The 13,818-nt window shown below is 46.4% G+C and overlaps 2 protein-coding genes across 20 annotated transcripts in view; both read right to left on the reverse strand.

The window, feature by feature from the left end:
• CCDC138 (coiled-coil domain containing 138) overlaps positions 1-8,402 on the reverse strand; it is a 48,466-nt gene extending 40,064 nt beyond the window's left edge. For 3 of the 17 annotated variants that reach the window (XR_010934296.1, XM_067703979.1, XM_067703988.1), the window contains exons 1-6: positions 8,248-8,401; positions 7,735-7,792; positions 7,122-7,247; positions 4,519-4,641; positions 2,627-2,814; positions 502-660 (exon numbers count right to left, since the gene is read on the reverse strand). Coding sequence is in view for 16 of the 17 variants with exons in the window: in XM_067703979.1 (XP_067560080.1) it covers positions 502-660; positions 2,627-2,814; positions 4,519-4,641; positions 7,122-7,247; positions 7,735-7,792; positions 8,248-8,340 (747 nt within the window). In the remaining variant the exon portion in view is untranslated. Of the gene's footprint in view, positions 1-501; positions 661-2,626; positions 2,815-4,518; positions 4,647-7,121; positions 7,248-7,734; positions 7,793-7,976; positions 8,073-8,247 lie in introns of those variants that run through there. The other 14 variants (XM_067703987.1, XM_067703990.1, XM_067703976.1 and 11 more) reach the window with 10 other exon arrangements.
• A 1,539-nt stretch (positions 8,403-9,941) lies between these two features.
• Positions 9,942-13,818, reverse strand: part of RGPD4 (RANBP2 like and GRIP domain containing 4) — a 53,365-nt gene continuing 49,488 nt past the window's right edge. For all 3 annotated transcript variants that reach the window (XM_067703972.1, XM_067703974.1, XM_067703973.1), the window contains 4 exons: positions 12,453-12,598; positions 11,278-11,551; positions 10,826-11,151; positions 9,942-10,454 (listed from right to left, as the gene is read on the reverse strand). In XM_067703972.1, the coding sequence (XP_067560073.1) occupies positions 10,149-10,454; positions 10,826-11,151; positions 11,278-11,551; positions 12,453-12,598 (1,052 nt within the window). In that variant the 3' untranslated portion in view covers positions 9,942-10,148. The remainder of the gene's footprint in view (positions 10,455-10,825; positions 11,152-11,277; positions 11,552-12,452; positions 12,599-13,818) is intronic.

Below are 13,818 nucleotides of genomic sequence, written 5' to 3' on the forward strand. Positions count from 1 at the left end.
AATATAAACATTAGGAAACAATCAGGCAAATACAGAGTAAGACACACTCTTTAAGACTACAGGCCAAAAGTCTTCAAAGAAAAGCCTCAGAAAAAGCAAAAATGGTGACGTGGATTGCTCTAGATGCAGAGAAACCAATGAGATTTGCCTGCATTTTGTCTAGTTCCTTGATCAGAGAACAAAACAAAAAGCAATAAAAGACAATTTGGGGACCCACTGGGAAAGTGAGCGTGGACTGTGAATGTATTTTAAGTTAAATTATATAATTAGCATGCATTTCCTGTTCAACGCTGGTGTGGAGAACACCCTCATTTCTGAGGCAATTCACAGCACAGAAGAAGGACTTAGGGTGCTGGGTCTTGATTTTTGCAACCCACCTTCAACTGGTCCAGGAAAAATGTGAGGGCGGGAAGGCTGAGCAAATGTGCAAATGCGAACGAGTAGGGAGCCCAAACCAGAGGAGGTGGGCCCTGCCCGCTAAAGTCAGCGCCATGCGCTTACCTCCTTCAAGGTCTGGAACCTTGTAAGAACCTCTTCTTTGACACCTTTAATTTTATTCAAGGCACTTTCATGTCTGAAAAGCAGCTCTTCTCTCTCAGCCAGAAAACGTTCTCGCTTTTGAAGCTCTTCAGCAAATTGCTGTTGTGCTGCAGTTCCACACTGCATAGAAAGGGCAGAGTTTAGTGTTTTTCAGAAGCACACGTACCAGCGGTACAAGTGAGTCTCATTCATTGAGATGGCAGCTCAATCGAACGGCGTTTCGGACGCATGGGAACCAAGTGAGCGCAGATGCAGCAACAACCAGACCGGCGTGCAGGTAACCCTGTACTTTGCAGGATCCACCAGTGAGATTCCACTGCAAGGACTCGAGAGAATTTGGGGCGCAAGCAAGGTGAGCACCGCGGAGCTCCCCGCGCCCGCCGGGATGCCCGCCACCCCTCCCCTTCCCATCGCCTGGGATGCCCTCCAGCCACCTTCCCTGCCCCGATGCCAGCTGAGCTCCCCTGGAGAAAGCCTCATACCTGAAGAGGCACTCCCGTGCGGCCCAGAGATCCTCTCCCACCTCCCCGCATTCCCCACGGTGCCTATGCAAACCTTCTCCACCCTCCACCCCGAATCCATCACCTCCTCCAGCCTCTGTGCAGGCAGCCGGTCTCTGCCTTCACGGGGGAACAGAAGAGAGCGCGAGGACGCAGCCTTACAAAGGGAGGCCGGCCTCCCACTGCCTCTGCCTCCTGGGGAGACTGCTGCCACTCAGTGCTCTATTATTTCCAACACTCCCATCGCATCAGAAATGAAATCTCTCTGGATCCCGCCCACTGGCCTCCCCTCCTCACAAACTTCTTTAAAATGTTGTCTACGTTTGCTGAGCCCTCTTGACATCCCAGTCACTCCTCGATGTACTGATACTTTCATCTGGCCTCAATCCACGTCCCCTACTGAACCAGCTGCCCAATCACTGAACCCGCAGGTCCCGCTCCAGCCCTGGTTTCACGCATCGCACACTCTGGTCCCCTCCTTCCTCGCCTCCCTGACACCACCTCCTCCGGGTCCCCTTTCCCCGCCACGGGCTCTACTCCCTCCACTGCCCTTCAATTACTGCTGCTCCTCAAGACTGGGGATTAAGCTGCTTTCTTCCTCCATACTTTCTCTGCTTGGTTCCATCCACCCAGGGGCTAAAAGCACTGCGCACGCAACTCACTGTTTCCAAACTGCGGTGCTCGGCTCTTTCTCCCAAGCTCCAGACTCAAGTCCACACTGCCTACTAACATCTCCACCTGTGTGCTTTCAGGTGGCACAAAATACTCATGTCCAAAATTGAAATCAATTAGCCATCAGGGGAATGCAAATCAAAACCACGAGACAGCACTTCACATCCACTAGGATGGCTAGAATCAAAAAGACAGAGAAAAACTGGAACCCCTGTGCAGCACTGGTGGGATGTAAAATGGTGCAGTCGTTTTGGAAAACAGTTTGACAGGTCCTCAAAAAGTGAGACATGGGCTTCCCTGGTGGCGCATGGTTGAGAGTCCGCCTGCCGATGCAGGGGACGCAGGTCCGTGCCCCGGTCCGGGAGGATCCCACATGCCGCGGAGCGGCTGGGCCCGTGAGCCATGGCCGCTGAGCCTGTGCTCCGCAACGGGAGAGTCCACAACAGTGAGAGGCCCGCGTACCGCAAAAAAAAAAATATATATATATATATATATTTATATGTGTATATATATATATATATATACACACACATATATTTCCAACTAGAAGAATTTCAAACAGAAATTGTCATTACATATACTTCTGCTTCCTTCTGTACTCCCACATAGTGGATGCTTGAGAAAGACGTGAATTACATCCTTTAGAGACAAAGAAGATAAAGGCCACTGTTCTGAATTCTGGTGAGAGCTGACAGGAGAACTTTTTACATATAGGTATTTAAAACAATGAATCTAGAACACCTACTTCAAAAAGCATACTTTACTAGCAAATTCTGTTTTATTTCTTCAGTAAGGATGGGATGGAAATAAACACTTAACTAACACAAAACGAAACAACTGTGTTCGTGTTTCCTCAATGTTCGGCGCTGACAACATCAACATTTCCGGACCCTCGGTTCGGCCTGAGGGCTCACCTGCAGTTTCTGGTGTATCTGGAGTAACTCATCGTAGATCTGGTTGACCTGACGTGGAAGCACACCCTGCTTGTTTGAGGCTCTGGACGCTGGGGAGCTGACACGTTTCAAAGGAGACTCACTAGCGTCACTGCAACAGTCAGTCCAGTTCCTTGAATCTGAGGCCAAATTAGTTGGTTCAGCAACTGCTAAGAAAATTAAACTTAAATTAAAAACTTAATTTATAGTTTTACGTATCCTCATAGTATTGTTAAAAAGTTTCAAGGACTATATGCAGAGAGAAAGAATGATATAGCAAACAGTGAACATTTAGAAAATTTGGATGAAGGCCACACAGGAATTCTTTGTGGTCTTTTTGCAACTTCTCTGTAAATCTGAGATTACTCCAAAAATGAGTGCGCGAAAGCACTTATGGATTAACTACCTAGGCCAAGAAATGGAAAGTTACCTCAGAAACTCCGGAGCACATTCCCTTCTCTCCCTTACACCAAATTAACCGCTAACCCAAATACAGTGCTCATCATTGTTTCACTTCTTTTTAATTTTTACTACTTATGTTTAAAAAATTATTTGTTTTGCCTGTCTTTAAACTTTATATAACGTCTGTAGTTAAATAATCATATAATTACACAACCTCTATAACCTCCCCCGTTAAATAACGCGTTCCTGTATTAACGATGGCGGCAGGTTCACCACCCTCCACTGCTTCACCTGTGCTGTGTTTTTTGCACACGGACACCTGAGCAGTGCTGCCTGCACAGAGGCCAGGCGGCCCTGCACCTGGCTCCTGGCGCCCACGGTGAGCACTCCCCTAGGGCACACGATCAGCAGCAACGCTGCAGGGTTGCCGGGTACACGTGCAGAGTCAACTGCATGGTGCCCAAAGCTAACCAGCTCCCCTGACAGCAGTGGAGGGCGAGGTCCTCCTGCTTAGCTCCTCGCCAGCATTGAGCTATCAGAACTCACGCTCTGCTAATCCTGAGCACAGTGGTTTTCCCTTGCATTGGCCTCCAGCTGGGGCAGCGCCCCGGCTTTAAGAAGGGCTCTCCCACAGTACTCCCCGTCTTGGACAGACTGGGGAGCCAAGACAAAAAGTAGGAACGTTTAAAAAGGAAAACGTCTCCCTTCCCTCACTCAGCAGACGCCCTTCAAGGGGAGACACCCTCTTCGGGCTCCCGTCCCCCCAGCACCGGCCTGAAGACTCCTTAGTTCTGTCAGCCTTTACACACACTCAGCACTTGTTCAGTGGTCATCTGTGGGAAAATCCACCGCACAGCAGGAAACACAAGCCGGCAGTATTCTTCATGCTCCTCGCACACTGAGACGAATGATGAAGAGGACGGAGCAGCGAGTGTCCTGTGTGTGCGGGAGACACAGAGGCTCCCAGGGGCAGCTCGGTCCTGCAGCCAACAGGGGAGGGCACCACCCCAGCTGCCTCTTTCCCTGAAATCCTGGCAAAACTAGGATAGGCAGCCAGGTACACAGAGAGCAACTACTGGCTCAGGGCCAAAGGAAGCCAGACCTCAAGTGATCTGGACTATTTTCCTAAAATGTTTAAGGAATAGCCACCTACTACCATAATTTTACTCACTTCCTAACAAATACTGACATGAAAAAGAACTGAAGAAATTATAAAAATATTCAGTTGATTATTAAGCGCTTTTGATAAACTCTGAGAGTGTACAAATTCTACTGGAAAATCATGAAGTTTATTTTTTCTTCTCCTTTAGCTTAATGACAAGCGCAGTAACAAGCTCATGGCTTACAAAAATCCAGGACACAGAAATACAGACCCCTGAGAACCAGGGTTATTACTATGGGGTAAGCTTTATGTGCCCTACTCGACAGAGTTACTGTTTAAATGACTGTTCCAAAATGAGTATTTCTCTTACCTTTGTTTATCTGTTTAAAAGACTGCTTGTTTATTTCGGAGGTACTAACCCTATGATCATTCCCAATGAACTCTTCTTCTGTTTCCCGTTGTTTTAAATCTTGAAAAGAATCCAGTTCCTCATCTAGGCTTTAAAAAAAATTCTATCACAGCATTCTGGAAGATTTCTATAGCATTTAAAGCAGGTGAGACTGCTTTTCACATATTAACAGCGTAACAACTGTGAAAAACGTAACAAGTAAACATGTTTAAAAAAGCAAAAGGAAAAAATGTAAAGTACCGATCACTGATGCTGAAAACTCACTACAAAGATCCTTCTACACATTCAAACAGGCTCAACTGCAAACTGCACACCCTGTGGATGCTCCACACTCCTCCTCCTGACCCTGGATGCTGCTGTGCGGCAGATCTGACAGGCACTGCTTTCTCTAATTGTAACTAAGAGAAATAGTGTTGAAGGTGAGAAAACGGAACCCTGAAGTTCAATTAACTGACAGGTGACATAACCAGCAAAAGGTGAAGCAGAACTAGAATCCCAGGTATTCTCTCCAAAAAGATCATCTGAACGTTGACATTTCCAGACCAGTGCTGTTCAAAGAGAATATACTGCAAGTCACAAAAGATAATTTAAAATTTGGGGCAATTCCCTGGCAGTCCAGTGGTTAAGACTCTGTGCTCTCACTGTCAACAGCCCGGGGTTCAATCCCCAGTCGGGGAACTAAGATCTCGCAAGCCCCTCGGTGCCGCAAGAAGAAAAAACAAAATTCTAACAGCCACATTGAAAACATAAAAAGACATGAAATTTTAACAATATGCTATATTTAACCCAGTATATCTAAGACACTGTCATTTTAACATACAATCGATATATATATATATATATATATATATATATATATATTTTTTTTTTTTTTTTTTTTTTTTTTTGTGGTACGCGGGCCTCTCAGTGCTGTGGCCTCTCCCGTTGCGGAGCACAGGCTCCGGACGCGCAGGCTCAGCGGCCATGGCTCACGGGCCCAGCCGCTTCGCGGCATGTGGGATCTTCCCAAATCGGGGCACGAACCCGCGTCCCCTGCATCAGCAGGCGGACTCTCAACCACTGCGCCACAGGAGAAGCCCAATCAATATTTTAAAATAAGACATTTTACATTCTTTTATCCATCTTTAAAATCAGCTGTGTATTTTATACTCACAGCACATCTCAATTCAGACCAGCCCCATCTCAAGAATTCAACAGACACCTGCAGCCTGTGCTGGGCAGCTCTACGACTCCACCCTAGATCACAACTAGGGACTGTGGAAAAACTGTCCAATGTTAGAAATATTCACAGTCCACAAGCCTCAACTTGTAACTTGAAATTACACCCAGACTGCTTACCTTAAAGATGATAAAACCATCAGTTAAATATATGAAAATAATTTCCATGAATTCATAATTAACTTCCAGCAATTTTCTCTTTCCTTCCTCTATATTCGATCAACGCCATGTCCAAATCTTGACTCCAGATCAACTAGGTGACTTTGTGAGCGCCAAAGGAAACAGCAGTAACAGTAATGATGATAAACAGCGGTGCATCTGAGTGCTTCTCTACATACTGAACACTGTTCTAAGTCCTTTACATGGATTAATTCGTTTAATCAGAGAATGAAGCAATTCAAGCTCCAAAATATCGATCACGTTAACAGATACTTTAGGCACAACTTTCTTTTTTTCTCTCCACAATACCCCAACGTTTCATTTTGTATACATACACATCTTTATGGTTTAACGTTATTTCAAAATGTCTGCTCCCTCTCCATACCTAAGCACTTCCTTCTGCCACATATTTTTGACATTAACAGTATTCAACTTAGAACTTTATTTCACCTTAGCTTCCATTGTTTTTACAGTGGTTTTATCCAGAGTAAAATCTCTTCTGCAAAACTGCTGACCCCTCACAGCCCAGCACCACATCATACATATACTGTAGGCATTGATACCAGCTCCCTGGGCTGACTTCTTCCATCTCTCTCTCTGCTACCTGGAACACAGTGCTCACCACACCAGGAGACACAACGACACCGACTGAGTTAATACCGCTGCCTAACAAACTTATACTCATTTTTACCCTAATTCCTTATTTAATTAAAAAAAACAGGGGGAGCTTCCCTGGTGGCGCAGTGGTTGAGAGTCCGCCTGCCGATGCATGGGACGCGGGTTCGTGCCCCAGTCCGGGAAGATCCCACATGCCGCGGAGCGGCTGGGCCCGTGAGCCATGGCCGCTGAGCCTGCGCGTCCGGAGCCTGTGCTCCGCAACGGGAGAGGCCGCAACCAAGAGCGAGAGGCCCGCGTATCACCAAAAAAAAAAAAAAAAAGGGAGGTGGGGAGCAAGGTCTTCATTTGGGTCCTGGATGAAGAGCCATCTATCACACAGTGTAAGTAACTGCATTATGCCAGCAAACACGATGCTAGGTTTGTGCTTTTATCAAATTCTCAGTAACAATCACTCAGTTTCTCCAACCACTCAGCAGGCTCCTCTCAGAGAAAAGCAAACACACAGGCAGCCCCTGACCCTCCTTAGTTTCCCGAGATGCCCAGGGAGGCCCGAGCAGGACTCGGGCTACCTTGCCATCTGACGGTCCCACGCTTGAGGGCACCACGGGGGGATGCGGGGCCGCGCCTCCTCTCATCAGAGTAACATCTCAGCGACGGACCAGCTTCATCTCCACGTGAGCAGAAACCGAAGTCCTCTGTGAACAGGAAAGACGACTGCAGAGGCTGCTCACTAAGGTTAGATATCAACGACCTCATTCTCGACCCCGAAACGTAGGAGAACAAAGCTACGTACCGATTTCCTTCCTGTCTCCCTAATGCAGACTTCTAGAAAACAGGCATCAAGTCAGCTCTTCAAACAGCACTGCCGTTCATCACCGCCCCCCACCCCCCGCACGTGACGCCGTCAACGACGCGGGGAAGCAAGCAGAGCAGGTGCCTCTAACCCTGTTCTATGGGTCGGTACCTAAGGACCGCAGGCGGTAGGCGAACGCCCCGAACGTTCAGAATCCGCCCTCCTTCCACCTCGTCACGACATCCCGCCAGTGCCGAAACGTTCAACACTTTATTTCTCCCCTTTATGCACTTCAAGCATTAAACGCTGCGCAATAAACTACATCTCCTGCGGTGAAAAAAGGAGCGAGCGCCTCCCCAGCCGCGCGGACACCCGGCCCGCCACCCTACCTGGGGTGCAGGGAGGCCGCCGTCGCCACTCCACCACGTCCGGCCGCCGGCGCCCGGGCTGAAAGAGAGCGACGGAGCAGTGACCGGGGCGGGCCGGGCCGCCCGGCGCCCCCGCCCCGCACAACCGGCCTGATCCCGGGTCCCCAGCCCGGCGCAGCGCCCCCTCCCTGCCGCCCCGACACGCGCGCCGGGTCCGCGCACAGAGGCGGCCACCGCGGATCCACCAGGCCGGGCGCCCGCACCTTTCGGCTTGAAACCGGCTCGGACCCCCCGCTATGGGGCGGGACCGAGGCGGTTCCAACCCGCACGCAAGTCACAGCCGGGAACGCCTGCCACGCATCTACGCGCTGACGCGCACGGTCCCTCCCGCTCCCGATGCCCGCCGAAAGCACCCTCCTCACGAGTGCACGCACGCCGCCGCCGCCAGGGGCCCTGCCTCGCGCCCACGCTCCGACCCGCAGATCCGGCGACCCGCGGACTTGGCATGCGCCGACAGGCAGGGCAGGACCTCACCTCGGCGGGGCAGCCGCCCCATACGCCGTAGCGCCTTTTGAGGCGCTCCACCATCAGGTCCTGCCCGGGCGGCTTCACCACCCTCGGCTCCATGGCCGCGGCCGCCGTCGTCTCCCTGGCAACGGCGCGCGGCCGGGCGGGGCGGGCGCAGCGGATTTGCGCCGTGACGCACGGCGCGCCGCGCCGCCGACGTCTCCCCGACAAAAGCGCGGCCGCTGGCGCAGGTCCGTGCTCGCGGGCCGTGGGGGCGCGTTGCGGGCCGGTGCGCGGGTCTCTCCTGTTTTCCTTTCCTTCCCGAGGGTCGCGCCGAGGGGCAGCCCGCGCGGGTCCGTCTCATAAGCGCTCGAACCCATCGGAAGCAGCTGTGAGACACTAATCTTGGAGAAGTCGGTTTCGGCCAAAGCATCCGTTACCAAGCTTGTGAGTCCACAGTTGTAATCTTTAGGGCGCCTCCGAGTGCCTCCCGCAGCCTGGAATCCCTCGGGAAGCGCCCGGAAACCCGCATGCATTCACCCACCCACTCCCCGCCCCCCGCATACACACACACGCAAACACTCCCACACTCGGAGGGTCGGGGCCGTCCGCCGCTCCCGGCACACGGACCCCACATGACCCTCGCACTACAGGCGGTCAGCAGGTGCTGTCCCAGGACTGCCTGTTTCCAAACCCCAAACGGCGCGACAGCCCCACTGCCTCACTACCCGAAATGAGGCGGCTCCGCTGGAAAGAACCCCGGAGGGCAGAAGGCACCGCCGGCAGTGGTTGGAATACGCAAAACGTGCTCTCCCGGGGTGCTCTGTGGTGCCACACGAGTAAGCTGATGAGAACGTGCCCCCTTTTTCTGTCGAACTTTTGACACTAGCCATTTCCAAGTAAGTTTTCAGTGTATACCCAACTGGAAAACAGTCCTCTCCTTGGGAGCTCTGGAAATTAGGTGGCAGTTTAAGTTTACGGATCTTTTATCTCCTTACTTTGGTTCCAGAATGAAAAAACAACTAGATGCACAAGTAATGAATATTTTAAATGTCATGGCTGTTAACAATTGTCACTTTATTTTTGCTACAAAATTCACCAGAAAAAGGTACTGCAACAATCTAGTATAAACCAAATCTTTAACCAAAGAACATGGTATAGATAGACCTTTTTAAAATACTCATACTTTATCACAATAACTGCAAGGAAAAATTCAAGTTCTATCAGAACCAAATGCAGTTTGAGGTAGTAGAAACAGATGACAGGTTTTTTAAAAAGTCTAAATACTCAACTTACTTAAAATGTAAAAATTAATTTAATACCTTGGGAAGAGCACAGGAAGCTACATAACATTTTAAGGAAAGAAGGTACTCTGTTAGCTATACAGGAGGTGCAAGAATTTATAGAAGAGCACTTTGGTTAAGTCTCTACCCTCTGGCTCTACCCACTCACAAGTGAATCTTTATTCATAAATGAGCACACCAATAGTGAAAATTACCAAATATATTCCAAATCTGAAATAAAAACTATCCAAGTCATGGTCCCTTTATCCAAACAGTAAGTATATCCATGCAGGAAGTCTAATATCTTAGAAGAAACTAAAATTGCATATATCATATTCCTTCAATAGTTTGAGAAGGTCTATTGCTTTTAACAAGATCAGTATTACTCCATTTTAATACAAATATGTCAGGAGTACATAAACACAAGTACACCTGAAATACACCAGTGTTTAAACTTTTATTTCACACCATGCAAGGTCAATTATAACACATTAAAAAGTGACAACAGCTATAAGCTGCAATTTTATATTTATACATTGGAAATGTCCATTTTCAAAAGCTGAACATAATTACCATGTTGTCATAACAGCTAGGCTTCAATTCAACTGTTTATACAGGTAAAATCTACTATGAAAAACAATGATTTTATATCTGTCCACATTCTGTGATAACAATTCTTCGACTAACAGACCCTTCAGGAGAACCAAAGGATTCAATCTTTTTCACAGTATCCATGCCATCTTTAACAAACCCAAATACTACATGCTTAAAGTCCAAATGCTCTGCTTTTTTCAGTGTTATGAAAAATTGAGAATTATTGGTATCCTGGCCTCGATTGGCCATGGATAGTAAGCCAGGACTGGTATGTTTCACATCAAAATTTTCATCTTCAAATTTATCTCCATAAATGGACCGTCCTCCTGTTCCATCGTGTTTGGTGATATCTCCCCCCTGAAAAAAGATTTCAATTAACAGGAATCCCAAATAAAATGTTACAAATACATACAGAACTAACCACTAAAGGGTAGGTCCTCAACACCCAGCTTCTTTGAGAACGCAGTCTGAAAACTAAGAAACACCCACTTGTGAAAGAAGACAAACAATGAAAAGGTCTTTTTCCCACCCTTGATTTCCAGCAGGTTCAAGGCATTAAAAATACGAACCGTTTTAGGCTGAAAGTTCTTGTGGGGACAGAAGCTGGGGCTGTGGAAATGCTAAAGAAGTCTAAAGAAAATCGTAAGTAAGGAGAAACACCCAAATTCCCCAAGTTGGTGTGCTGCACTTTTTCTAGACACCCATTGTGATGTACACTTAAGACTTACTTGGCAAACAAAATTTGGAATCACTCTGTGAAAAATGGAGTTCTTGAAACCAAAGCCCTTCTCTCCAGTGCACAGTGCTCTGAAGTTCTCAGCAGTTTGAGGAACAATGTTTGAAAATAATTCCATGGTTATACGTCCCAGAGGCTCATCATCTGCGCAAACATCAAAAAACACCACAGGATTTGTCTCCTTTGCTCTCGGTGATACCTGTTCTTCCTGGGGTTTCAATAAATTCTGTTGACATTCTTCAAATTTTTTCTTAAAACCATCAGCCATTTCTTTAGTTTTAAATCTCACTGCAAGCTGTTCCACTTTGGCTTCTCCATCTATTAAACAACAAACAACACAGTGACCTTTGTGTTATAATAACTGTTATAAATTGTTTTATGTATTTGTTATCAATTTTAGAAAAATCCCCAAACCGGAAAGTAGCATTTGAGTGTAGAGCTCACCAGCATAATCTGAGGCAGTCCAAACTAAAGCATTGTTGGAAACATTCAAGGGTTTCAGTTCCATTGTTTTGGTGATGACGTGGTTTGCACACACTTTGAGCACCTGGTCTCTTCTCATCAGGACCCGGTAGTAATTCTTCATCGTGTGCCAGAGGATCTTCATGTCTCCAACCCCACGCTCCTTCCACTGACTGGCCTCTCGATCCCACCTGTAAAGTTTGGCTCTCTCTTTAAATAAAATTTCTTCATCTTCTTCTCCAGATTTTACTTCTACCTGTGACAGGACATGAAATTATCTCTAAGATGCTGCTTATAAAATATTCCATAACAAATTCCAAGATCCAAATTCCTTAAGACACTGGCATGAACAGAATTTGAAAACAGTTAACATCCTAGGATTACAAATACATCTGATTTGGATGAGGCAGGAAAAATCTGTCATTACACATTTTCCCCTTATGTAACATTCTTCCTCATTTTGGAAACTAAATACATTCTTTTACAAGAGAGGTTTCAAAAAAATGCTTGTTCTTAAATATTATCTACTGATTGAGGTTGAAACTGATAAAAGTAATTTGCCTAAAACAACATTCTTGTCCAGAAAAAGTACAATTTACTTTTTATTGAAAGGACTGTGGCAAACATGAGATTAGATGTTGGTTGGGTTTTTTTCTTTTGCCCCTAGAATTACGTTACTGAAAACAAACATGCAAAAATTAAGTTCTTCCCAAGGATTTCATATAGAATTTACCAAATAACATTTGTATGTAAATTTCTTTAAAAAGACTATTTGAGGGCTTCCCTGGTGGTGCAGTGGTTGAGAGTCCGCCTGCCGATGCAGGGGACACGGGTTCGTGCCCCGGTCCAGGAGGATCCCACATGCTGCAGAGCAGCTGGGCCCGTAAGCCGTGGCCGCTGAGCCTGCGTGTCCGGAGCCTGTGCTCCGCAACGGGAGAGGCCACAGCAGTGAGAGGCCCGCATACCGCAAAAAAAAAAAAAAAAAAAAAAGACTATTTGAACTTAAAGGCTGAACTTCTAATAAAGAGCTTCCATTTGAAACGGTCAATGTTCTGAAAGAAATGCAAACAAGGCCAAGCCCTACAAATCAAGCCCATGTCAAGTTTTAAACTTAAAATGTGAAGTTATTAGTAAGGTTTTCACTCTTTAATATTTACCTCTGGTAATGACACTATTGGTTCAAAATGGATATCTTCATTATGAACTACCTCTTCATCACTACCATCTTCATCTTCGCCAACTTTACTGGTTGACTGTGCTCCGAACACAGCTGCTCCAGTGTTTGCCCACTGGAAATTTTTATCTGATGAATAAATTAGGATACTTAAACAGTGGTATCTATTTTAATAAGCTCTTAATCCCAGTTAGATTACTTTATGAATGAATCTAATTTCCAATGATGTAACATACTTCTAATAAAAATGTTTAAACTTGTACTATTCTGGCAGATTAAACTCATGTGGTGAGTACACAGGACTTTTAGTAACATTTATGTCTAGATATACAGATAGGGTCTAGGATCATCTGAGCCTTAGGTCTTCATGATACTGAACTACAGAAGAACTTTCAGTAATGAAGCAGGTTCTTAATTAAAAGTACATACTTTGAAACTCTGAAAACCCAGCTCAGCTCCAAAGGTAGTTCATTTCATAAAACATTCTATCACATGAAAAATATAACTTTTGAACCTAAAAATGTTCTCAAAGAAGCCAAATCTGCTACTTCCATATTAGCCGAAGCAGACTAAACATGTTTATAACTTCTCTACCTCAACTTCCTCCTAAGGTAACTAGAGCTGGAGCTTAAACTTCTTGGCCAGGTGGCACTGCAGCCTTGGGAGAAGCTGACCCCCACTGTCTTCAAGCAATACTAGGCTTAACTTAGTTAAGGGGTGAAAAGGCTCCCCACTCCCACGCAGAGGAACAAAGACTTTTACTCCCCCTCACGGAGAAGGTGAAAACTAAAAGCTTCTTCATCCGCATCTCGAATGTGAGGACCCAGCCTGCTAATACATTCCCCACTATCCTAGAGGAAAGAAACCTCTCAACTCTTCATCACTTGCTGACAAAATCACTGCTCTCTAAACCTACATCTGATGCAAAAACTCAGGAGAAGGCAAAAATGTCACGGATCAGTTAAAAACAGCACCCTGAAGAAAGAACAAAATTAGTGTCTAAAGCAGTAACTCCTAAGTGAGGTTTAATGGGGAGAAAAAATTGGAAAAAAGAAAAAAATTATTAAGAAGATACAGCAAAAGAATGCTCTGAAACAAGAAGAGCACAATCTCAGGTTGTGTGGGGGGCTTCCTGAGAACAGTAACCACAGATCTACATGATACACAGGCGTAGGGCTCAAAAATAACTGGCTCAGGAACTCCCAAGCAGAAAAAAATTTTAAATTACCCCAATACCCTGAGAGGTATGGCAGAAAGTCTCAAAATTCCTCTGAAGCAATGGTTCTTAACACTGGGTGCATATTAAAATCACACCAACAGCTTCTGTAAAATACCAGTGCCTGGGCCGC

The sequence above is a fragment of the Pseudorca crassidens genome, chromosome 14, assembly GCF_039906515.1.
Source record: "Pseudorca crassidens isolate mPseCra1 chromosome 14, mPseCra1.hap1, whole genome shotgun sequence".
Classification (NCBI taxonomy): domain Eukaryota; kingdom Metazoa; phylum Chordata; class Mammalia; order Artiodactyla; family Delphinidae; genus Pseudorca; species Pseudorca crassidens.